Source organism: Neoarthrinium moseri (genome assembly GCF_022829205.1).
Source record: "Neoarthrinium moseri strain CBS 164.80 chromosome Unknown scaffold23_Wmoseri_CBS_16480, whole genome shotgun sequence".
Taxonomy (NCBI): Eukaryota; Fungi; Ascomycota; class Sordariomycetes; order Amphisphaeriales; family Apiosporaceae; genus Neoarthrinium; species Neoarthrinium moseri.
Window position 1 is genome coordinate 24,732 of NW_026055137.1, and position 25,100 is coordinate 49,831.

The 25,100-nt window shown below is 50.7% G+C and overlaps 6 protein-coding genes across 6 annotated transcripts; 4 read left to right on the forward strand and 2 right to left on the reverse strand.

Annotated features, from left to right (window-relative positions):
* Nucleotides 1–3,839: 3,839 nt before the first annotated feature.
* Nucleotides 3,840–8,417, forward strand: JN550_006503 (uncharacterized protein; the record flags this gene model as incomplete). Its single annotated transcript, XM_049318249.1, has 13 exons — nucleotides 3,840–4,886; nucleotides 4,942–5,000; nucleotides 5,050–5,144; nucleotides 5,207–5,262; nucleotides 5,314–5,379; nucleotides 5,429–5,601; nucleotides 5,934–6,239; nucleotides 6,296–6,393; nucleotides 6,506–6,977; nucleotides 7,367–7,722; nucleotides 7,767–7,819; nucleotides 7,888–8,161; nucleotides 8,380–8,417. 13 exons carry the CDS (start codon nucleotides 3,840–3,842, stop codon nucleotides 8,415–8,417), a joined length of 3,093 nt encoding a protein of 1,030 aa, XP_049171391.1.
* A 1,023-nt stretch (nucleotides 8,418–9,440) lies between these two features.
* Nucleotides 9,441–11,272, forward strand: JN550_006504 (uncharacterized protein; the record flags this gene model as incomplete). Its single annotated transcript, XM_049318250.1, has 4 exons — nucleotides 9,441–9,507; nucleotides 9,561–10,635; nucleotides 10,691–10,886; nucleotides 10,943–11,272. 4 exons carry the CDS (start codon nucleotides 9,441–9,443, stop codon nucleotides 11,270–11,272), a joined length of 1,668 nt encoding a protein of 555 aa, XP_049171392.1.
* A 546-nt stretch (nucleotides 11,273–11,818) lies between these two features.
* Nucleotides 11,819–13,952, reverse strand: JN550_006505 (uncharacterized protein; the record flags this gene model as incomplete). Its single annotated transcript, XM_049318251.1, has 3 exons — nucleotides 11,819–13,392; nucleotides 13,443–13,843; nucleotides 13,906–13,952. The coding sequence occupies 3 exons, from the start codon at nucleotides 13,950–13,952 to the stop codon at nucleotides 11,819–11,821; spliced, it is 2,022 nt and encodes a 673-aa protein (XP_049171393.1).
* Nucleotides 13,953–16,206: 2,254 nt separating this feature from the next.
* On the reverse strand, nucleotides 16,207–17,851 carry JN550_006506 (uncharacterized protein; the record flags this gene model as incomplete). Its single annotated transcript, XM_049318253.1, has 6 exons — nucleotides 16,207–16,568; nucleotides 16,622–16,689; nucleotides 16,738–17,120; nucleotides 17,171–17,460; nucleotides 17,525–17,672; nucleotides 17,747–17,851. 6 exons carry the CDS (start codon nucleotides 17,849–17,851, stop codon nucleotides 16,207–16,209), a joined length of 1,356 nt encoding a protein of 451 aa, XP_049171394.1.
* A 1,617-nt stretch (nucleotides 17,852–19,468) lies between these two features.
* Nucleotides 19,469–20,907, forward strand: JN550_006507 (uncharacterized protein; the record flags this gene model as incomplete). Its single annotated transcript, XM_049318254.1, has 3 exons — nucleotides 19,469–19,673; nucleotides 19,727–20,347; nucleotides 20,402–20,907. The coding sequence occupies 3 exons, from the start codon at nucleotides 19,469–19,471 to the stop codon at nucleotides 20,905–20,907; spliced, it is 1,332 nt and encodes a 443-aa protein (XP_049171395.1).
* A 2,623-nt stretch (nucleotides 20,908–23,530) lies between these two features.
* Nucleotides 23,531–24,657, forward strand: JN550_006508 (uncharacterized protein; the record flags this gene model as incomplete). Its single annotated transcript, XM_049318255.1, has 2 exons — nucleotides 23,531–24,104; nucleotides 24,230–24,657. 2 exons carry the CDS (start codon nucleotides 23,531–23,533, stop codon nucleotides 24,655–24,657), a joined length of 1,002 nt encoding a protein of 333 aa, XP_049171396.1.
* Nucleotides 24,658–25,100: the final 443 nt, after the last annotated feature.

The following is a 25,100-nucleotide window of genomic DNA, read 5'->3' on the forward strand; positions in this document are numbered from 1 at the left end:
CAGGGCAACGTGTGCCTGCAAGAGAGGATAAAGGAGCGTCGATGGTAGAAACTGCTATCGGTGGTTGACTAAAGAGTCGGTGGAATGAGGCGGCCCACGGCTTTGTTTGGGCGATGTGCAAGGGACGGGTTTACTAACAAAACATGCGAGAGGGTATGGGAGGCTCAAGTCAGTTTGGATGAGGTATGAGGTGAGAGAAGAAAAGAAAGAAGGGTCTCTCGAGATCGCGCCTCGGCTCCCCGTCACTCGCCTCATTCTCACCGTCCCCCGTTCCCGTCAGACGAGGGCACACCGGATGCCATGCCCCAGGCCTCCAGCCGTTTCGATGCGGTGGACCCATTCTGTGGGGTGCATCTACGGCGCGGCTTACTGGAGACGGAGGGCATAGCTACCGTAGGCTATCAAACTGCACTCTCGCCCGCATACTTGCGCGATAAGCGGCAGGAGCATGGGAATGAGTCCAGACGTCGTGTGTGGGCTTGGTCCTGAATCTATTTCCAAGTCTTATCACGGCGCTCTGATTCGCCAGCGCAGTCGGAACTCAAAGACTTCTGAGATCGGTCTAGCGCCGGCCTAGAAGGTTTTCAGGGTTGGTTTTGTCCACTGGCTCGACTGGGGGATTGGACAAACCCGCATTTGCGCATCGGATCTCCCCGATGGCAGTCAAGGCCGTCATGGGCGCTCCACCAGATCGCCAGGCTTCGAGGCTCGCCGACTCGCTGTTGGGGCTGCTAGCCGTGGCAGAGCGACTCATCGTCCCGACTTTCCCCTGGCAGTCTCTCCTGAACCTTCCCGAATTGTGCCTAGCAACCCAACCAAACCGGGTTTCCGGTTAGCTCGAAGCCAAGCCCAGATTACCATTGCTCGATGCTATCGAGTAACAGACCAAATCGTCATGTAAATATCGAGTAAGAATAACCTCACTTCAAGAACCTATTGGGCAGCGCCTTAGCATCCTCCTACCAAGTCCGACTTACTCCCCGATGCACCCGGCTCACGAACTTCCGCCGTGCCCCACCCGTCGGCGGTCAGCAGTGGCCTTTCCCGAACCAAAGATTTACCCTGTGCTAGCCCGGCCCAGAACCGCAGTAGTTCAATTACGTGAGTGCAGGCGTCTCACGAGGGGCATGCTGTCGACAACGACAGATCACACGATGCCAGGTAGCTCAACCCGATTCTATCTGCGCCGGATTCTAATAGGCCATTCCAATAGCTATTCAACTGGGTATTCAAATAAGTCGTTTTAACAGGTGCCTCCCTCCCATAGATCCTTCTAATAGGTACTTCTAACAGGCACTTCTAATAGGTCCTACTAATAGATCCTTCTAATAGGTCCTTCTAATTGTCATTCTAATAGAACATTCTATTAGGTCATACTACCTGCCTTTCTTGGCATTCATCAAAGAGAGTGTCTCCGTGCTTTGCCCCCAATACATGGCAATAAGCCTCATGAGAAGCACCTGCTGCCCCCTCCAGCATTTGGGTGCAGGATCATGATAGACCTGAATGCGAGGTCAGTGGTCGACTGTTTGATGCTTCTTTTCGTCAAAGCAATGTTCCTTGTCCGGGAGCATGGCTGCCACGCAAGTTCTGGCTTGGTGCACGTTAGGCATGGTCGGGTCTCATCTGATCTGATAAGACTCGTCCATAACACACATCGAAATGTCCCCTCCATCTCTATGTAAACATTCCACTAGAACGCCAAGAGGGATTAAGTTCAATTCTCCCTTTTCCCCAGCTCCGTGACCTTCGGTTGACGGAAATGTCATTGTTCACACCATGGCTGATTCACCATTGAGACTTTGATAATATTCGACCGCTTGCACATATGTCAGGGTTATCAGTTAAGGAAACTGGGCTCACGTCGATGATTGCGTCTCTATTCTTGAATAAGCAAGCACTGTCGAGGGTACACCAAAAGGAGCCTATCTCGATCTTATATGTCGGTGTGTCGGTGATAAATTGTGCAGTACCTTGTCACAGAAGAGGAACATCTCGAATAAATGAATGGGCATCCTCTCAGTCGGAAACTTGTAAGGAATCTGTAGCCATTCCTTGTTCAAGCCACCTCTAAAATACATGGCCGCAAAGCTCAAACGTACCCCAACAATGATGATCTACAGCAGTGGCAGCGATCCAGGACGACCAGCGACGAGCGTGGATACGTCTTAATACCATGCCTTGTAAATTGCGACGTATCGCATGCTTGGCCAACAAGGTGGATATTGATGTGCTCGGGTACGACTCGGTTTCTCTAGCCAGTAGCATCAAGTAGTTGTCAAATCCTAGCAATAATTCATATTGGATCAGTCTAAGTCAAAGCGATTGCTGTACACGTAACTATAGCTTACTAGAACCGCTTCTGGCCTCACGCATTTGAAGAAGGCTAGGAGAAACTGCTCACAAAAACAGACTTGTTATTTTGTATGATCCAAGCAATCGCACTGGCAGTTCTCTGCACCCATAAGCTCGTCAATTAGGAATGGGGCAACTATACTTCGCGAACCTTTGCCGGTCACCTTCGATAAATCTCATCTGTAACTTCAAGTTGTATTTGAATCCTGTTCAACATTTACACTCCCGACATTGGCCACGCGCTCCTTGCTTATGCTATCTTCCGGTTTCAAAAAATCAAGCCATGTAAAATCTTCGCCAAGTCGTTGTTTCTACCTCCATTGAGGGACTTGACTTGACATGTCTCGATCCTATGATCGTTTTACTCGTGGATCGCTTGGAGGAGAAGTTATAGTAGAGTGATTGCTCACCCTTCAGCGCCCACGACTTGGCCCTAACATTGAGAGTATATCCTCTGTCGAGTATCACAGCTGCAGGCGCACGCCTCGTATCTAACAAAATAGGATAAGTTGAACTTCTTCATTGCGCATTAAATCACTTACATGCCCAGAAATAGGCCAAGCACCCTGCGCAGGCTGCCTCATGATTCTATGGATTGCATCAAGTATTGAAGGCCTTTGGTGGGGATGTCTGAGAGCTGATAACTCATGAACAGGCCAGTCTTTCGATTTCAGCCAGTCTTAGATGGGCGCTATTCAGGTGATAAAATCGTGACGGTACTGTCGGAATTGGGTATGTGCTCACTTTGTGTGTTGTTAAAAGCCCGAAAAGTTGGCAATTGGAGTTTTCCCTACGTGCCGCTCAGGGACTTCGGCTGTTTAATACCCCTACTAGCAAATCTTACGGCGGAAATGCAACAGCGTCAGGTAGATCACCCGCATTGAATCCAGTGTCCCACACACAACAGCCATATTGAACATATCAGCACTGCTTGGCAAAAAAAGCCGGCATTCGCAATTCCCATTCCCAAGCTATGGGCCTGATAACGCAAAGCTATAGGTCCTGTGGGCTTGGCAAAGTTCATGTACGCGCTCTCCCAAAGTTCCATTGAAGGCACCCCCGCCTTCGCGGTCCTTTCTCTTCCCTTCCCTCCCTTGTCTTTGTCACGCGGCTCCATGCCGGTCGCAATCTACTACGCGTGCTCAATACGACGCTGCGAGCACAGTCCAGCGGCCATGATATCACCGGGCTGCACTTGCTGCAACATGCCGCTGCAACATGCGCGGGCGTGACTTCCCACATTACCGGCCACACCAAATTGGTTGGTCTCCAGAACAGGTCAGGAGTCACGATATCCCACCTTTCATTATCAATAGCGATCGCGCGCCGTGGTTCATCTCTACTCAATCCCTGCGACACGGCAAAGTCAACTGGCCTGCACGTGTACACCCTCAAATAGGTGTACTCGCCCTTCGTGGAATTGCAGTACTAGAATTTTCCAACGAGCGGACCTCTTGACATAGGACGAGCGCGTCATCAGAGCCATGGAGAATTCCTTGCTCCACAAGCTCCTGCTACTGCTCGCTGGGATCCTACCAGTAGCCTTATGTGAAGAAGAAGTTTTTAATCCTCTGCCTTACGTGGACACACTTATCGGATCTACGAACGGCGGTAACGTGTTTCCTGGTGCCACCTTGCCATATGGTGTAGCCAAAGCTGTTGCCGACACGAACAGCTCGTCAAACCAAGGGGGATTCACCCTGGATGATAGCCCTGTGTCTGGATTCTCTGTACTTCATGACTCCGGCACTGGCGGTTCACCCAGCTTAGGCAATTTCCCTCTGTTTGCCTATGCTCAGTGCCCAGGGGATGAAATTGATCGGTGTACCTTCCCCAAGAAAGAGAGAGTAAAGTACGGAAGTTTCACCAATACCAGCGTGTCTGCTCGACCAGGGTACTTCGGTATTACTCTCAACAGTGGTGTCAAGGCAGAAATGACAACGGCGCAGCATACTGCCCTCTTCCGCTTCACCTTTCCCAAGGCATCTAACGGCAATGGCTCATATCCACTCATTCTCCAGGACCTGAGCGATCTTTCAGACAGTAGGCAAAACAATGGAACTGTTGCTGTCGATTCTGCGACAGGAAGAATCACGGGTGGTGCCCTGTTCGTACCGAGTTTTGGTTCTGGGACATACTCCGCCTATTTCTGCACAGACTTCTTTGGTTCTACAATCCAAGACAACGGGATATTTGTAAACAGCCGAGCAAGCACCGATGTAAAGAACCTGACCATATCGCGAAGCATCAACAACTACCCCCTTCCCGGTGGAGCTTTTGTGAGATTTGAATCTGCTGAGACGCCTATTCTCGCACGAGTCGGCGTAAGCTTCATCAGTGCTGCTCAGGCTTGTTCAAATGCAGAGACTGAGATTACTGACTTCAATTTTGACACCACATCCACCGCGGCATCTAATGCTTGGAAGGCCAAGCTGAGCCCAATCGTGGTCTCTACTGGAGGCGGTGTTGATCAGGCACTGATCACCAACTTCTACAGCGGAGTCTATCGAACCATGGTCAACCCTCAGAATGTAAGTGAAGTTTCTGCGCAACGGAATAACGGCGAATGACACTGATCCCCTTCAGTATACAGGAGAAAACCCAATTTGGAGCAGTAGTGAACCATACTTTGACTCATTCTACTGGTATGCAAGATACATCATCCTAGTTTCTGCTTGCTAAAAGCAATGACAGCCTATGGGACAGCTTCAGATCTCAAATACCATTTCTGACTATCCTTGACCCCTCTGCTGTTGCCCAAATGATTCGGTCTCTGATCGATACCTATGGTAAGGATAGGTTTTATTTCTGCTTTTCAACTCATAGCTCCAGAAAACTAAGCAGCCTTTAGTCCACGAGGGTTGGCTTCCCGACTGTCACATGTCATTTTGTAAAGGATATACACAAGTGAGTCCAAGTCCTCACTCATTGAAATGCTCCAAAACTAAGTTTTCCTAGGGTGGATCCAATGCTGATGTCGTTCTTGCGGATGCTTTTATCAAAGGGTTGACAGATGGCATCGATGTGAGTGCTTCTCAGTTTATCATACTCTGTGTGGCTAAATATGAGGCAGTGGACCCAAGGCTACGCAGCTGTCGTGAAGGACGCTGAAGTAGAGCCATTTGACTGGTCGAATCACGGCCGTGGGGGGTTAGACAGTTGGAAATCCCTCGGATACATCCCTGTGCAAGATTTCGATTACAAAGGCTTTGGTACGATGACACGGAGCATTTCAAGAACGCTGTGGTACGTATAGGTCTCTTTCCCCGAGGCTGAAGCGAGTTGAGAAAACGTATTGAATTCGTGCCGCTAATAATGTGTCAGAGTCCCTTCTATCCTTTGCCTAAACCACGACCCTTGAGGCCAAGTCACAAGGAGATTTTGCGGACCGAAGAGAGTGCCGCTGAAGGCAAAGCCTTCTCCGCTCCAGTAACTCATATGAAGGGGCAGCGACAAGTTGCGAATCCAAGCCGGCACTGTTCACGGCTCCAATGCTACCACTCGGTGTTCATATGAAACAAACCCAAAATTTTGTGTGTGTCCATGGACGGAGAAACGCGTGCTAACTTTGATACCAGGGAGTACAGCTACAATGACTTCTGCATCTCTCAGATGGCAAAAGTCTTGGACAAGACCGCCGACACCGAGAAATACTTACGCTCTAGCAACAATTGGAAGAACTTGTACAATCCTGCGCAGAGATCATCTTTCGCTACCGGTGTAGACACAGGATATGTGGGATTTTTCCAACCGAAATACCTAAACCAGACCTGGGGTTTTCAAGATCCTCTATTGTGCAGCAACATTGACAGTTCAGGGATCGCTTGTAGTTTGCAGAATACCGGCAGAGAAACCTTTGAAAGCAGTATTTGGGAATACGGCTAGTGAGTGAAGTAGACATATATGCCTAGGTTTGCAACACTCCGCTAACCTAGTCCAGCTTTGTGCCGCATAATCAAGCTGACCTTATGTCACTGTACGGCGGTCCTGATCAATTTGTGCGCCGTTTGGACTTTCTACACGATACAAACATCACTTGTAAGTGTTTCAGTTGTCTTATTTACTCTTCGGTATATGTAACGTTTGATGTAGAGGAGTTAATATTTAATCGTGTTCCTAACGCAACTTTGCTAACGGATACGTGATATAGATATCGGGAATGAGCCATCTTTCCTCACAGTTTTTCAATACCATTACGCAGGCCGCCCAGCGCTTTCGGCACTTAGATCACACTTTTACATTCCCAGATACTTCAACCCGAGCCCAGCTGGTCTTCCTGGCAATGATGACAGTGGAGCAATGGGGTCTTTTGTTGCATTCTCAATGATGGGACTGTTTCCCAACCCTGGACAGGATGTGTACTTTATTACTCCGCCTTACTTCGAGTCTGTCAACATTACACATCCAAGCACAGGCAAAACCGCCACAATCAGAAATGTAAACTACGATCCGAGCTACCAGGCAATATATATCCAGTCAGCAACTTTAAATGGGCAGCCATACACCAGGAATTGGATCGACCATAGCTTCTTTACAGAGGGCAAGGAGCTGGTCCTAACGCTTGGCAGGAATGAGAGTAGTTGGGGCCGAGCAGTCAAAGACCTGCCACCTACCCTGGGAGAGTATGTTGGCTTTAATGGAACGTTTTCGGCTAAAAGGCATCTCCCAAATGCCGGGGTCAAATTCCAGGACGGAAAATGGAAACCGGTGGCATCTATGTTTGCGCTATGAAGCCTCCTACTTTGGAGCGGTATCCACACGGGAGTTGATGGATGCAGGAATCCTAATGCCGTCTCATCCTCGTATACATAATAATCAGACAACTATCATCTTGCACCCAAGTTCGGCAGATAATATTCCCTACGCTAGGCTGACGAGGTTGCATCTATCCGTAGACATGGCCTAGCTCATCCCTTGCTTGTTAACTTCTTCCCCGCCTCTCAGAGAGCTCTTTCCTGGGCACTAACACCAGAGCAAAATTCCGGTCTTCTCTCTTCGTTCTTCTCAATAGATTAGAAAATTTGCTTCGAGTCTATAATGGAGTGTCCGCAAGCACCGCAACTCATATTCGGCTACGGCGGTATCAGCGAGGAGTTCAAAGGGGAAGACTCGTAGGAGATCTCTTGAACACGCTCAAGCAATATGGCGCGCGACGGTTGGACACTGCAGCGCTGTATCCGCCAACGGATCCCGATAATTCGCAGCAGCTTCTTGGCAAGACGAGAGCAGCGTGCTTGGGGTTCACCATTGACAGCAAGGTCCTGGTCAGCATCCGCAACCAGAGACACACTCTTGAGCCGGAGAAGATCGAAAAGTCCGCTGGGGAGAGCCACAACAAAATCTTCAATTCGGTGACGGCCAACGAATGTATGTCTTCTACGCCCATGCTCCGGACGTGGTGACACCGCTAGACGATCAGGCAGCCGGATTCAATGCACAGTACAAGAAGGGGATATTAGACAAGGTTAGAGCTTCTATTGGCCATAACATGATGTAAAAGTCTGACTCGTCTGACCTTTGTTCTCTTTTTAGTTGGGCGTATGTAATTTCCCGCCAGGCATGCTTGCTGAGTATATCGATATTTGCGAGCGTGAGGGCTACGTCAAGCCTACTGTGTACCAGGGCCTCTACAACCTCATCGACCGCCGACACGAGGGGCCACTGCTTGATTTGGTCCGCGAGCACGGCATGATGTTCATAACGCACAGTCGACACGGGGGCGGGTTCCTGCACGGAAAACTGACTTCGGGCCAAGTTGAGGGCACACGCTTCCCCGAGGAAACATCATGTCCATGGATGCCAGGCGGTACGATACTGACAAACACCACGAGATTATGCGTCCTTTTGAGAGGGCGCTTGAGCCGTGTGGTATTCCCACGACGAACGTGGCGTGGCGTTGGCTTGCCCTTCATTCCAAGCTCTGCCCGCAGGATGCCATGATCTTCGGCGGGAGCAAGATCAGCCAGGTTCATCAGAACATCGCAGCAACCTCTCAAGGTCGTATTTCTGACGATGTGATTATAGTGCTGGATGGTGTCTGGGATACTTGGAAAGTCAGGTAATCAAAATCCGTGGCGGCTAACTATGTGTGACTTTTGTGTTCACCTGGGGCGGCTACGCCATCGTCATTAATTGTGACATCTAGTTGACATCGAGAACATTTCAATGAGACCTTCCCGAGTTTGGGGCTTTCTACCCTTTAAATTTCTATTCAGAAGCTAGCCCCGGGCTCATCTGGTTTACAGGATCCCTCGATAAGGTTCTTCGGGGAAATGGCTTCGTAGTCACACTAAATGCAGTCTAACCAGAGTTGCGGCATGGAGGCCAGCTTGGCCTTTGGACGACCTCGTCGTGGCCGCTTTGGCCACAGTCACGGGACCAGCCTGTTGTTCGACATCGTGCCGCTTATATGACGATAACAAACCTTCAAGACATGCACCACCGCATATCATTATTAACGCAATAAGGGGCGTGTACTGTTGGCATCAGTAATGCCAGTGTTGTATTATAAAAACATATATATATATTTTTTTTAAAAAAAAATATATATATAAAAACCCTTTTCCTTTTGGGATACTGTAGGGCGATCTTTCGTGGACGCCGATCCCGTCGGAGAAATGGCGGACTACGACAGATTCCCAGGAGCCAAATTTACTGAAAGGGAGGTTCGTAAACTAGCCGGGAGAAGGAGTGATCGGGCTTGAGAGGTGACTGCGTTCTGACAGGGAGCCCTAGCCATGCCATATCCCTGTCCTTGTTCTACACAGGGATTAAAGAATGTACCATAGTATCACAGAAGAAGCTAACACCAGAAGCTAACCCGTCAGACCGGAAGGTTCATCTGATACAGGCAGGAAAGGAAGTGATCGGCAACTATGGAGAACCTCCGAATTACATTCTTCAACAGTGTGGTCACAGTGCGATGAATGCAAACACAATAAAAATCACCAACGCGATGCGAACCTATCCAACGAGCTTTGGAAGAACCGCCACGGTCCCAATAAATTGAAGCAGCGCCTTCTTAGAAAGACAGAGTTATACCAAATCGATATACTGATCACCACTAAATCTAGTCTGGTCTGAACATGACGGTTTACAATGATGGCAATACAGTTGCGGTACCCCAGATTGATCTGTTGACCTTCCTTTTCGGTAAATGCAGTTTCAAGATGGCGACAACCGACGGTCCACTCACGATCCTACAGAATCTAGACACTGCGCTGCAGTAGAGACCACGCCGTTACATGCGGACGCCAACGACCCTGCCAGAGTCATTACGAAGTCCGAGGGGCGGGTACTTACTCAGCAGATTGCCTACTTCCTCCGCCACCGATACCGCATTGGCAAGAATGGTGGTCAAGATGTGGTTGTGACGTTGTCAACAGGCCAGTGTGGTCTGCCCTGCTTATTCTACGGAGTTGTTGCGGCCGAAGGTGTATACTCTGCCGCAAGCCCTGCAGCGACTGCCGATGAACTGAGCCGCCAGATACGCGAAGGAGCAGCCAAGCTGCTTGTTTGCAGCCCGGATCTCAAGTCACTGGCAATTGCTGCGGCGCGACTGGCCGAGTTGCCACAAGGCAACATTCTCATCCTCGAATCGACACCAAGGTTGAAGCTTGCGAGCATAGATGGGAGCATCAGCTGCGGGTTTGAGCATCAACTCTTATGGCGAGTTATCACAGATCAAAAGAAACTGGAAGAAATTCCCATATGCATTCTTTACTCATCTGGTACTACGGGGTTGCCCAAGGGGGTATTGATCTCCCATGCCAACATGGTTGCTGAGGCGTTCTTGCCAGCATCAATCAATCGGCCAATCTGGCAGAATTGGGCTGCTAAAGGCAAAGCTTTCGAATCTCGCACGATCGCTCATTTGCCAACGCCGCATATCTCAGCTGTCCAAGGATACTTTGTGAACCCTTTTTTCGACGGCGGCATTGTGTATTGGATGCCCACATTCGACTTCGGGGATTTCCTCAAATACAACTTGCAATTGCGGATCACCACTTTCTTCAGCGTGCCCAAGATATACTCGGCTCTCGCTAGACACCCAGCAGTGACAGATCAGCTAGCCAACCTCCGCATTGCATATTCTGGAGCTGCTCCACTATCAAGGGATGCCATAGAGAGCACCAAGTTTGGAGGCCATGGGGATGAGAGGACTCTGCTCAGCGAAACGTGGGGTTCCAGCGAAACAACCGGGGCCGTAACACATATGCCGCCCAACAGACGCGACACATCCGGAAGTGTAGGGGTGATACTGCCAAACATGGTGATGAGGTTAGTCTTCATGGCTTCCTATCATGTGGAGAACAACATGCTTACGTTTGGAAAGACTCGTCGACGAACATAACAATGATGTCCCAGCAGGTGAGGTTGGAGAAGCACTGTTAAAAGGACCAATCATCACAAAAGGTTATTACTGCAACCCGGAGGCCAACCAAGTTGCCTTTACCGAGGATGGATGGCTGCGCACTGGCGACATTATCAAGATCAAAGGCGATCTGCTATATGTGGTGGGCCGACGAAAGGTATGGCTTCTAGTGCATTTGGGCAGGGAAAATGCTAATCCATATCTAATATCTAGGAGATCATCAAATATCAAGGGTATCAGGTCCCTCCGGCCGAGCTGGAAGCGCTATTATGCACGCATCCAGCCATTGTAGATGCGGCAGTCATCGGCATTCTTGCCGAAGAAACAGAGTTACCAAGGGCATTGGTAGTACTAAAGCCGCACATCCGTCTCGGAGAAATCTCTGAGGACGAAGTTGTCGACTTCATTAGTCAGCGGGTCTCTGAGCACAAGCAACTACGAGGTGGAGTAAGGTTCGTGGAATCCATTCCGCGACTGTTATCTGGAAAGATCTGGCGGGCAAAGTTGAATGAGCTGGCATGGGAGATCGATGATAGCAACTAATCTCCATAGAGGAATTGTATCTGTCATTTTGAGAGTACCCATTAAGACGAGCCTTCTAGAAAAACTCTGTTGTTGTAGTCCCCGGCAAGAAATGGGCTTCGCCCGGGGCTGGTGATTGAATGCCCACTACGAGTTGACATGGGGTGATACGGAGTTCGCAGTGGTGCCACAACACAAGCTAGGACATGATACGTACTCGTACCTCGTACTGGAGTAGGGCGGTCAGCCGTTGAATCCATACCTTGAATGTATAAGATCGACCGCCGATCAAGAGTGGATCATCAAGGTGCATACGGGACCGAAATTGGGACCATTTCACTTGAGAAGTCTCGCAGTTGGGAAGATACTGCTTAGGAGATGATGCCCAAATCACGACCACTATGGAAGAATACTGTGGCTTAATGAAGGACTGTTAGACTATGCAGGTGTCTATATACGAAGCATTAGATTTTGATGTTGTAAATATACACCAGCCGAGGCTTCTGCTATATCTACAGGCAACGCTATGCCAAGCCAAGTTCGAGAGATTTCGATATAATTCTGATTTTATGAGGTGGTGGCATCAGCGATGATGACATCGGCGGCCTTTTCACTGGCCATGTAGATGGCAGAGACAATGTACATTCCAGGAATCTTCGGGAAGATGGAAGCATCGACAACACGGAGGCCATCAATACCACGGACCTTGAAGTTGGAGTCAAGGACAGCCAGCGGATCATCATCAGTACCGATGGGGGCAGTGCAAGAGGCGTGGTGGCCCCAAACTTCGTCACGGGCAAACTGCTTGAGCTCCTCCTCGGTTGAGACGTTGGCAGGTGGCCAAACACGTGTGAAAGGTCCATCCAGAGGAATAAGACTCTCAAAGGCCTTGATACCGTATTGCATACCCTCATAAATGGCCTGGAGATCTTTCTCGCCACCAACGCCTTCGCCAAGCGACCGGAAGACTATCTTGGGCGTGTCACGAGGGTTGGTAGAGGTGATGTTGACAGTACCGGCGTTGTTGCGCGAGTGAGCCTTGAGAGTCAAGAAGGTCCAGGACTTCAAGTCCTCAGTCGAGGTGAGGGAGTAGCCAGGCTTGTAGCCGTTCAAGTATGCGGGAATTCCGCCCAGGAACAAATCAGGGTCATCCTCGGCAACCGAGGAGTGGTGGAGCCAACCGAAAGCGATGCCATTCGTCGTGTAACCGCCCTTTAGGGCGCCGATATTGTTGATCCAGTTGTCGTAGCAAGGGTCGTCGCCCTGGAGGAAGGTGCACTCCTTCAGCAGAGCGAATTGAGAATTGGCCTGTCCAACGACACCGAACTCGTATCGGTCTTGCATGTTGCCACCAACACCAGGAAGATCTTTGACAACGGGAATATCGAATGATTCAAGCTCTGCCCGGGGTCCAACACCACTGAGCTTCAGAAGTTGGGGAGTGTTGAACGAGCCAGCGGCCAAAATAACCTCTCGGCTGGCAGAGACAGCGCCAGAGATACCGGAATCCTCGGACTGACTAGAGAAAGGGTCGGCGCGGTACAAGTGGCGGCCTTGGAGATATTCAACTCCGCTTGCCTTGGGTGTAGCTGCGGTGGTGTCAAACTGAACCTTGGTGACGAGAGTGTTGAGAGCGATGTCGAGCTTGTACTTCTTGGTGCCGTCGGCGTTCGTGGCATTGGCAACGCTGATGACGAAGTCACGGGGACCAGATCGAGCATAGTTTTCATTAGCAGACATGGGGATCTGGTAGATCAGCTCACCATCGTCGCGTGTGCTCAAGGGAGTGTTGACATCCAATGTCAAGATCTGAAGTAGACCAGTGACAGTAGCAGTCAGTGCGCCCAAGAGACCCTTGCCCATGGCAGTGGCAGCAGCGACGACAAGAGATGCGACCTTGAGATCCTCGGCAATCAGAATGACCGGAGTCAGACGGGTCTGGAGCCAACCATTGAAACCGTGACCGACGACGCTGTTGGGCAGGTATCGGCAAGCCTCAAGCTTCTCCCAGTAACGATTCATGTTCTTGTGGTTCCATGAGTTATCCCCGGTAAGAGCAGCAATGTCGTCCCAGTCCTTGTCGGTAGGCTTGATCGTAACAAGAGCATTGTGTTCCGTGCAGCCACCAAGAGCACCAGTACCTTCCGGAGGTTAGATTGTGCTATGTAAATTAATTGACTGGGAGACGTACGAGGGTAGTAGATTCCCTGCTTCACCGAGCCCTCGGGTGGGTAGAGGCCAACGTAGTAGTCACCATCCGGAGTGAGGTAGGTCATCTTGCTGTCTCGGTTTGCCTGTGTCTCGTTCTCATAGTGCGTGACAAAATAGTCCCACCTGATAGGGTTGTACTCGCTAGCAAACCCGTTCAATGCTGGAATCTGAACTTGCTTCTCCATGTGGTGGTCCTCGCCAGCATCAATGAGCAAGACACTGTGGCCAGCCAAAGCAAGGCGGGCAGCCAACGGAGCACCGCCAGCACCAGATCCGACAATCACGTACTCGTAGGTCGAGTTTGCCTCGGGTCCATTCGCAGGCCACTGCGGGCCAAGGGGGTCGGAGATAGGCTCATCCCAGATGGTGGGCGTGGTGAACCTATATCGAGTCAATAACACTGCATTCTTGCTACGACTCGAAAGACGTATAGGCCAACTTACGCCGCAGCTGTCACCGCAAGCGCGGCGATAGAGCCAATAGCCTTCATTATGATTATGTCTAATAGTACGAATGCTGGAAATCAAACCAAGCTGTAAGCATGAATGAATGGCGAGTCGCAAGGTTATTTGAAAAAGAGTGACAAGGCAACAACTGCACAGCTGATCGACTGAAGTGGTAAAAGAGCGACACAGTCTGCAAAGGATGCAACTGGATGGTGTGTGGGTGGCAAGTCTCACAACATGTGCGTGGTGAAGCCGTTTAAAGATATTGGAGATGGCTGCATGAGCCGGCCATACCGAGGCGAATGGATCTCCAAACCGTGATGCTCAGCGGGCCGCCATAGATTCGAGTGGCCTCCTCCCACGAAGGACTAGCCAAATCGGATGTATGATTTACATGACATTTACCGGAACTGTCTACGCACCATATGAATCTCAGGTCCGCAGTTGGACAGGGAACTGTCATCCACTGTGTATACTGTCCCTGCCTTGCCTGCTTTCTCCCTGACTTCGCAACCCCTCTTACCTCCCCAACGAGCACCCAAAGTGTCTGGCAATTGGGGGCGGACATACCTGCAGAACCGTGCTCTTTGTCATTGTGGAGACTACCTCATTGCTGGGACAAAGCCTGACAGCAACATCCTTGAGTCTTGCAGGGGCCTGGCATGGGTCCTTCATTCCACGAATCCTGGCATACCAGCATTGGAGCAGGGTCACTATGACAGTGCGATATAGGCAGGGAATCCTGCGATATGCTCGCAGCTGGAGACAGGGATTGACGGAGTACCTGCAGTGGCCAACTGTACTCCCAATTCTCACTCTGGCTCGTATCTTCCAATTGACTGATATACTGATGGTCTGGTAAGGAGTGTATGAAATCAAATCACTGATCCGGTGCAGAATCCATAGTTGCCCCCTTGAAAAATAACGGTTGTGGGTACCGCTTTGTCGGAGTCTTAAAATGTGGATATTGACAGGCGGGAGCCGGTAGCCGCGCACGAGAAATAAGCAGAAACTCAAGGACCCTTAAGTAGTACAAGTTCGTACATATGTAATGCAATAGCACTACTGTACAGTATCCAACCTTACGCAAACTTGAGACGCGCAACCAGCGGCGATATCCCTGGCTAGAAGGCCCTCTGTTGGGACGTGTTCCTCCACTCCGCTGGATTCGTCATTTCCTACTCCAACTCCAATTTGATCGGGCGATACCTGCCAATCTAAACTCGCTTCTGAGGAGGTACCTCGGGTGTCTCCCTGCGACTGCAAGCGACGAGTATGTAAATGACTCAATGACTCGTGTGCTGTGGGTGAAACAGTATACCCATAGCAGATCAATCAGGCGACAAGTGGTGCGAAGAGAAGACCAAGAACTTTGTTTTGTAGGTCCCACACTTGGCATCAGATCCTTCAGGGAGTGATCGTCATCGTTCGGCACGTCAAGCCCATTCTTTGGTTGACAAGGTTGCAGTTGCTACACTAATCCACAAACAGCCGCCATTAGCGGACGTCAAACTACTGGACCTGGGCAGGAAATATTATCCTTGGAAAACACGAGTCCTTTGGGAACCAAATCTTGGCTCTGCTATCCCTGTCATGAGGCTAACTCTATCTTTACCAAATATTCCGCCGATCTCAATAATTATCCATGTGCCGTTGAGCTACTTGAGAAAGCCGGGTAGTTCCAGCCCCGCTGATTCGTGCAAAACAGCTAGGGTCGACCATCCACTAGACTTGGCCTACTGTTCAAACAGGGCTGCCTTCTTTCAACCTCGTCCCCGCTTGCACGGAAAGCCTTCGCTGCGACCGATCTGCACTGTGTCGCGGTTAACTAAGAGATAGACGGATTATGCCCGGGAGACGTGAGCCGGAATTCCAGGGAAAGCCAAGTACCTCGTCGAACTAGGGATCCTTCCGGTGGCTGATCTGACCCCCTAAGATATTCCAGCAACTTGGCTGCAGTTTCACAGGGGCTCATATCATGACAAGACAGGCCACCGATCATATCTGCGGGTCAGTCACCCATGACCATGCACTTTCTTGTGGTAGATTGGCATTGCAAGTCACATTGAGCCTGTTTGGCTATGAACAGAGAACAAGAACGCTCTTGAAGTAATGAAGTGTAACTTAGTTCTACGTTGTAGAACGTTCGAGTAGATGTCGGGGTAAATACTGCTCTGCAGAGCCCGAGCTCTCGGTGATCTTTTCGACGCCGTGAGATCCAAGAATCCAATGCGCGCTTTAGTAATAAGAAAAAAGAAACCCCTCCAACCTTCAGTATAACATGGCGGGCACTCTCCTCTACTTGAAGGATCGGCCTTGGAAGTTGTGCGTTCCAGTCTCGTCGTAACTATCTGTCTCGCTAACGGCTACACCGAATTGCTTGTGAGTGGACTTGTTGTCAGGTACGTCTACCAACGGGATGAAGTCACCTTCGTCACCATGCTTCGGAACACTCTGAGACTTTTCGCCCGTCATGTTGCCACGTCTGGCGCTTGCAAGGTTTGAGCCGCCAGTAGCGTAGCTACGAGACTTGTCATTACTGGAACCGAGGACGCGGACACCGAGGTTGATGAACAGAGATCGTAAGCTCGGAAGGCAAGCACAAACGATGCCGACATGGAGCTCGACAGTACTCCACCAAGCAGCTTCACTGTAATCCCCTAAAGTATATAGTTAGCTTGTGAACTGGGGCAATGAAAGATTAGTAGCATACATGTAGGATTCTGAGTGTTCGCAAATACGATCAAAGAACGCAATCTGATTACACTAACGATTGTGACACTAGGCGAAGTCAGTTTCTCATCTTCCAAGCTTTTCAAGCCAACTTACAAGATACCCAGCGAGAACATGAACATAATCATAATCTTCTTCTTGAGCTTGATCTGAAGCGCATACAAGTTCTTCAAAGGTAGGATAATAATGATAATGTCGATGACAATATTGCAGATCGCGCTCATCCATCCTTGAAGGTGGATATTGTTGCAGGTCCCTTCGACCGTACTGTCGACCTGCAACCACGAGTAGGGGATTGGGTTACACTGGAATGCAGTTGCGACAATGAAGCTTATTCCATATCCCACACACAAGCCGCAGACCACGAAGACAATCTTTCGAAACGCTTTGTCCGGAAACACTCGGAGGATGAACAGCAACAGCGAGATTTTGTTCATCGAAAGCGCAGCGAAGTAGAAGATCTCGCCGAGGTAGTAATACTTTCAAAAGATGTTAGTTAATGCAAGTCATCGGCGTATTTGAGACTCACGAAAAGCACGTTTTCAATGTTCTTCGGGGGCAATGTCCACATGTCTTTACCAAGGCCATTTTTGGATAACAAGACCGAGAAGATGGTTGGTGGCGCGGCAAAAGCAACCGTGATCGCCATCGTCCAGTCATCCCATCCAAGTAGACGACCGCCTGTCGGAAGGCTCGAACACATCCTCATAATGAAAACTAGTAAAGCAACTGCTCCTCCGATGACGCCAACTAACAAAGGGGTGGCTCTTTCGTCGCGAACTGGGAGGCCGCATATCGTGTAGGTACCGTTCTTAACCGCTGTTATTGACTGGGTTAGCAAAGTTCTAGCAGGGGAACTCATGTCTATCCAGTGTCTACTTACCCAGGCCCTCGTATGTTGTGCAACTTTTCAGGACACAGCCCGTTATTTCAGCTTGGAGTGTGGTGTTGGTACACAGGCATAATTTGTTTTCCGCAGGGGTTCCTGCGAGACAACCGGATGGTGGCACAAACTCTGACAAGCAAGGTATCTGAGAGGATTTTGCGTCAGTGTACCAGGTCTTCCAGATCAATGAACGGGTGGAGATAAATGTCAGTAACCTACAGCACAGGAGGGGTAAAGAGCCGCAGCAGTCTCGAGGAGAGAGGCCGCAATAGCATGTCCAGACAGGACGGCTAAAACCGTCAGCAGGCCAGTGAAGAACTTCATGATAGCCGCACTATAGGCTCATAGACAGGCTGAAGAGGTCCTGCTCGAAAGAGAGGAAGAGGCGGGGAAGGTGAAAGCTTTAAACAAGTCGAGATATCCAAGACCCAGGGTTTCTACCTGGCATGTCATGCAATGCCGAAAACCCACAACTGGTAGAAAGACCCGCAGGCCGGGCGAGAGGTTCACTCGGCCGGTACCGAGGAGTTGGGAGGCAAGAAGACGAGGGTCTCTTGCAGCTGTCACGGATCTCGCGAGGACTGGGTTTCGAGAAACTTTTACGTGCTCTTGACCGGACAGTATATCGGTCCATGAGAGGGCCCAGGCCATGGTTCAGACGCAAGCCACAACAGTGCACAGAGTTCCCTATTATCAGACCCATACTTAGTGCAGGGTTACGTCCCCGGCAAGTATGTTTTATCGCAGGGTAACATTGGCAAGCATGGGCAAACAGCTCTATCCTTGCTGGCATCGTGAACCTCATGGACTGTGCAAGGTTCACGACGCGAATGCAATCCGTCGCTGTTCGTTTCCTTTACAGTTCGAATTCCGTTCTCCCCAGTGATAGGCCCACCAATGATCCACAACCGTTTATCCCGCTCCGATGATACTTCTTCGACGCAATCACGGACGGCCCGGATCTCTGGGACGGTTGACGATCATACTACGTACATGTATAGATATGTACACAGTAGCGGCCAGCAGGCACGTACTATGTATGATTTCTTCGCAACATCACCCAATCCGGGTGAGCCTCCTTGCCCAGGCTCAACATGGAGACCCTGGAACCTGTTGAAGCAAGATCGATGCAGATCCACAACTCAGCATTTTAAACCGCGCCGGCCCCATGCTGGAACATGGCCTGATGGTTCCAAGGAAATCATGGTCACGGACTGGAGCCGGCAGTCATCCTCGAGAGCTAGGCCCTAGGTACCAGTGTCCGACACAATTCCTATTGGGCGCCCATGTTGACAGAATCGTGGGTGCGCTAAGTGCGGACCTAAACCTAGATTTCTTGACGCTCTCGTGGAGTCTGCATATTTGTCCTCCCCACCTAGAGATCCAGGGCAGCAGGGCAGATACGTACCCCTGAACTTGGAGCCTTTCAAAGCTGCAAGGGTCTCCTCGTCACCCCCACACTCCAAGACCGTTGACGGCTAGGAGGATAAGAACTAGATGACAGTTCCCACTTAGTGCCATAAGCTAACCCTGACTATACAGGGTGTCGGTATTGCATCCTTGCCTAGGAATCCCAGCCGGCGAATGGCTTGTGAACAGACAATGGGGCGGGGTTCCTGAATGAAGATCTTGGCCATTTTCATCACGACGCAATCGACGGTCTCAATTTCTGCGACGTTTGCTAATGAAGCCCGCCCTCACGAGGATGCCTTTCCTGGGGGTTTCTAGTCATGATGACCGCGGCTCAATTGACAATTTGAAGCCATCCGCGACGCCGGGAGCTGATTGACATGACCCGCTTTAGGAGAATTATCTAGCCTCTGTTGAGCCCCCAATTATGAATGACTTGCTTGTCTGCCGCAATGTCAACCTTCTGGATGGTTTTCATCCCCAGTCGCTCCTTTAACCTTACTTTTGCATTGCGTATACACGAATTCCGCCATGCGATCATTCGGCCTTTACGCCGTGCTTCTGGCGCCATTCTCGGCCTTGGTCCACTCTTTCCCAACGGCCGACAACTTTGCCAAGCTCGCAGAGCGCGGCTTTATAGACAGCTCCGATATCTCTCCACAGAAGTTGCACGACAGCCTGCTGCGGATCAAAGAGAAGCGCCTGTTGTTCGATCCTCTGACTGATCCCATTGACGGTTAGTTGCGGTTCACCTTTTCAAACTTGCGGCTAGGAGTTAACGATCATTAGTTAGCGGTGACCATGCGTTTCAGCCCCCAAATTTCCGCAAAGGGGATCAGAGAGGACCATGTCCTGGCCTGAACGCTCTGGCGAACCACGGCTACATTCCACGTGATGGCGTGGTAGGCTTCTTGGACCTTATTGAGTCCGTGAACACGGTCTACGGTATGGGCGTGGATTTGATCACTGTTCTTTCAGTGATGGGAACAGTCGGTGTCGGTAACCCGCTCTCTCTTAACCCTGGATTCTCCATTGGTGGCGAGACTTCTAAGGTTTCCAACATTCTTGGCAATCTTCTGGGTCTTCTTGGTACTCCTCAAGGTCTCTATGGCAGTCACAACTGGATTGAGAGTGACTCTTCGGGCACTCGTGACGATCTCTACGTGACCGGGAATGCGTGGACCATGAACATGACGCTCTTCCTGGACATCTATAACTCTATCGACGGTGCCTTGACGATGGAGAACATCGGTGCCCGTGCTTCTCAGCGATTCGATGAGAGCATCGGTATCAACCCGTACTTCTACTACGGCCCTTACACTGGCATGATCGCTCGCAATGCCGGTTACGCATTCGTGGGCCGACTCCTCAGCAACCACTCAACAGAGTTTCCTCAGGGCGGCAACATGAGTTAGTCAAGTGATCCCCATCAATATCGTTGCTTATTGCTGATTCTCTGTCTAGCTAAGGAGGTCTTCGCCAGCTTCTTCGGCGTCTACGAGGAGGGTGGCGAGTTGGTATACAAGGAAGGCTGGGAACAGATCCCCCAGAACTGGTACCGCATCGCGGTCGACTATAACCTGGTCTTCCTGAATCTCGATCTCATCGCTTGGTTCTTGGAGCATCCCAACCTGGCGAGCATTGGTGGCAACCTCGGCAAGACCAACTCCTTCGCCGGTGTCAACCTTGAGGATGTCACTGGTGGCTTGGTAAACACAGCGTCCCTGCTGGAGGGCAACAACCTGATCTGCTTCGCCCTTGAGGTTGTCAAAACTTTTGCTCCAAACTCGCTCTCGAACCTTTTCAAGACTCTCGAGAAGCCCCTCGAACTCGTCAACAACGCGATTCTTGACCCTCTTCTGGACCTGTCCTGCCCCGATTGGTCGGACTTGACCGCCAACGGCACCGACCTCCTGACCCATCTCGTCGACACCTACCCAGGCGCTAGCAAGGGTAGCTTTGCGTTGTAGGACACTCAGCATGGTTGGAGTGCAGCTGCATGATCCGAATGAACGTGCTTTTCCACGAAGAAGCCAACTGTATACCATAATCTGTTGCTACATAGCCAGTGTTCAGCATACTTGGTAGTGACGTCCCAGAGATACACTGCCTGTAATGATAGTTTTAATTCTTACGCTCGCTTCCAATCTTCTTTTAATCAAATGATTCATGAAGTACCTAATGTCCCTTCTTATGGTGCTGCTTATTGACTATGGTATACAAATGCAACCAACAATAGTACCGTATAAGACGGCAACGTGTAACACAAAACTGCGCCCAACAAGGCTGATGGCAGCAAGCATACGTTACGCAATTGAAGAAATTCAATTGTAGCATTCTCTTTCGTGAAAGTCGCTGTCCGCTGCTCCATGCTTCACAGTTGAGTCCTGTGGGTTTATCCATGCTTGTTTCTCTGTATATGGTTTCGATTGTCCGCTACTGGTACCTTAGATTGAGAGACCCAGAAAAATAATGACAAGTGCTTGATCTAAAGGCGCGTCTTCAACAGGTTCATACTTATTTGACGCTCTAGCTCTAGCAGCTCGCTGCCAGCGGGAAAGCGTACTGGCAACAGCTGACGCAGAGCCTACAACAGCATACGTTACTTCCGACTCTAACGCCAGGATTCAGTTCTCTTAACTTGATGATACTTTCCGTTCCATATTGGAAATGTTGAGGCACATGATTAGTTGCCTTCAAGACATCCGAAATAGGGGTTCTCCCCCACGTGCCGCTCGTATCGACGAAACCTCAGCAACCAAGCCACCGCGCTCGTCTATGAGCAAACATTCCATTGCCGTAGCAAACATTTTAATAGAAACAAACGTCATTGGCCAAATTGACTAGTCCCATTAGCCTTACAAGGTGCAATAGAGCAAGACTTCCCTGCCCCCAGGGGCCTCGTAGCTCGTAGGCGGCCATTTGGCCGAGTTGTAAAGTGCGCACTTATTGTAGACATTAGGTAGAGCCTGACTTAGCTATTCCGCGTAGCAGTAGAGCCTTCCAGTGTTCCACAGGTGCATGGCGTAGGTGTAATCGTAGTAGAGACGTAGGGCATTCGTCCCCCTACGGGGGTGCGGTGCCCGAACTCTTTTGCCAGCTTCTGGAGAGACCAACTTTTGCGACAGTTTTCTCCAGGACTAGGGTTCAAATACTGGTCGAAGCACTTCTTATTCGCTTTTTGTTTGGTTATCTCTGTTTGATAGCAATGCTTCCCTAACGTGCCAAGGCAACGTTGACCTCCCTGACCTGCTAGGTCATATTCATTATGACTAGTGACTCATTACGATGCGTGGTTCTCATAGCCGCGGACTATGTATTTCGAGGGACGCAGAAGTGAAGTTGAAATGCACTTTGATATTTTGTAGTGATTCCATGTAAGTACTTTTGGCCAGTTAAGCTTCTGCTATTATACTGTGATAACTTACTATCGCTCTAGCTTTGATAAAGATTATCAGACACAGTTTGTGTCAGTGTAAATCTTGCAAGGAAGGGTCAGTACAGTTGATCCTTAATAGGAGCTCGCCCAGCACCGTTCTACCTCCTCAAGGTCGTTAGATGCTGGACTATTCTCCGAGACGACACTCTCGACTTATCGACGCTAGACGCATGTCTAAGAGGGGCGGCCTTAGCTGTTCACAAGCTGTATTATGAACGAGGCCTTATTATGTGAGGCTTAGCGTAAAATTGATACCTCAAAGAAGCACTTGAGAGATTTATAAGCCATTGAAGATGGAGTCATTACCACAATACCAAATATGCGGTGAATCGTTAGAAGAGTGTAATATCACCGCGCTTGTCAAACCAAGAACTTGTCTCAGTACTTGCAAGGAGAGCGATCTGTGTCAGTAGAAGTTCAGTATAAGTCATCAAATTCATTTCGCCAGTATTGTCAACTCAAGTTTCCTCGCAAGTGACTAAAGAGTTTGGTGATTCGCACGTTGCTCTGTACATCAAAATGACGTGTCATAAACGTTTGTTGTAAGCACCTTGTTCCCTCCTTACATTGGGAAAATCAGGGCGCCCGATAGGCTCCTTGGTAGTCGGGGCTGGCTGGATTTCTAAGCAACCAACTAGGGTGTTCGGAGACTTACTTCTCTCGTCACATGGCGTGATTCATAATGCATGAAAGCTCGTGGGCTACGATTGGCTCGATGCTGTAAACAGTTTTCTCCGATTCGGGGCTACTTTGACGAAACCATCTAGCTATGGACCTGGATTAGACATTGTGCAGCGCACTGATTGCTGTTGTTCCTGCGAGACGCCATCTTGATGGGATCCGGGGCATCCACAAGAGCGAACCCCGTTCGACGTCCCACTATCCGCGCCCCTCAAACACCATCAGCGCCGTGGCAAGAGGCCATGTGGACTTGAGCCAGGCGATAGCGTGTAACACATCATATCATATACAAAATCCAAGAGAGTTCTTACGGCGCTCGACCAGCATCTCAGCTATTAACTATCCTAAATACATAGGACCTAGCATCCGCTGCCGTTCACCAAACACCTCTCCACCAAAAGAGCTTTAGGCCTCGCGATACAGTCTCCGGCTAATTATATAATCAGAGCTTCCATCAAGATAGCCAGATCACAATGGTGGCCATCTTCGTCGCCGGCGCAACCGGGAAGCAAGGCGGCAGCACCGCCCGCGCGCTCCTGGCCGCCGGCCACACGGTCCACGTGTACGTGCGCTCGCGGACGTCGGCGGCGTCGCAGGCCCTGGCGTCCGCTGGCGCGGTGCTCTTCGAGGGCGACTGGGACGACGGGAAGGACCAGGACGGGGCCTCGCTGCGCGCCGCGCTGGCGGGCACGCGGGCCGCCTTCTTCATCTCGTGGCCGTCCTTCTCCGACGCCGACGCCGAGGTGCGCGCCGCGGGCCGGATCCTGGCCGCGGCGCGCGGCACGCCCTCCGTGCGCCACGTCGTCTACAGCACCGTGCACGCCATGGGGCTGTACGGGGAAGACGCGCCGGGTCTGCGGCGCAACGCCTTCCTGGCCGGGTACTTCCGCTCCAAGGCCGCTGGGGAGGAGATGGTCAGGGGATTCGCTGACGAGGGCGGGGGAGCGGGAACCCAGGGGGCCGCGGCGAGGACGTATACGATTCTGCGCCCGAGCGAGTTCATGACCAACTACATCCAGCCGTGGGCCGACTTCCAGTTCCCAGACCGTGAGTGACAATGGACTATCTCTCTTAACCCCTTTTGCTGTTCTGCCGCTGAGGACATTGGCGGCAAGGCTGCTCCAACAGGAAGTAATAATGTGACAGTCGTAGACGGCTAATCTGCGTATCAGTGATCAAAACAGGCGTCTGGAATACAGCATTCCCGCCCGACTTTGGCATGCGGCTCGTAGACCCGGAGGACGTGGGGAGGATCGCCGCAGAGGCGCTCCTGCATCCCGGGGCCTGGGCCGGGAGGGTGGTCGAAATCACGGGAGAGGTGCTCCCGCTGCAGGAGGAGTTCCAACTGCTGGGCGAGTTCGCGGGCAGGGAGCTGGGCGTGAGGACGTACGAGCGCGCCGAGGCCGAGACGATCGCGGAGCAGAACCCCCTTGTGCAGTCGCAACTCCTGCGAATGGACTGGGGAGACGGCCGTGAGACCGTGGCCAAAGATGACTTGGGACTGGGCTTGGGCTTCAGATTGACGTCCTTCAGGGAGTATCTAGATGCCAATAGGGCAGCGGTCGTGGACACGTACAAGAACGTGCCTATGAACCATTAATGTGTTGGATCGCCGGGTGCGTCTGAGCACAATGGTGAGCAGCCCAATCCGTACACTTATTCTGCGTACAGATATTGCCGATGTCGTGGTGCTATCTTGATGCGATACTTCCGCCCGTCATAGGTGTTTGGCCGTTTGCGAGCAGGACACTCAACGAGTCAGTAATTAGTCACCCACGTTCGTAGAATGGTTGTGTTGTCGCTCGCAGAGCCGTGCAATGTATGTCGTTACCACGCAGACACATCGGTTCAAGATGGCGGTGTGCCTCATAAAGTGCAGCTCCCTCGAATGCTGACCTCGAATGCTGCTTAGTCCTGACCGGTGTAGCTATTCATATTATAGACCTCATTATCCTCACAGAGGACGGCATATACTGCACAATTTGATGGGATGACCGCGAACTCACGACAAGAAACAGTCGTCTTGAATGTAATCTGTATTCA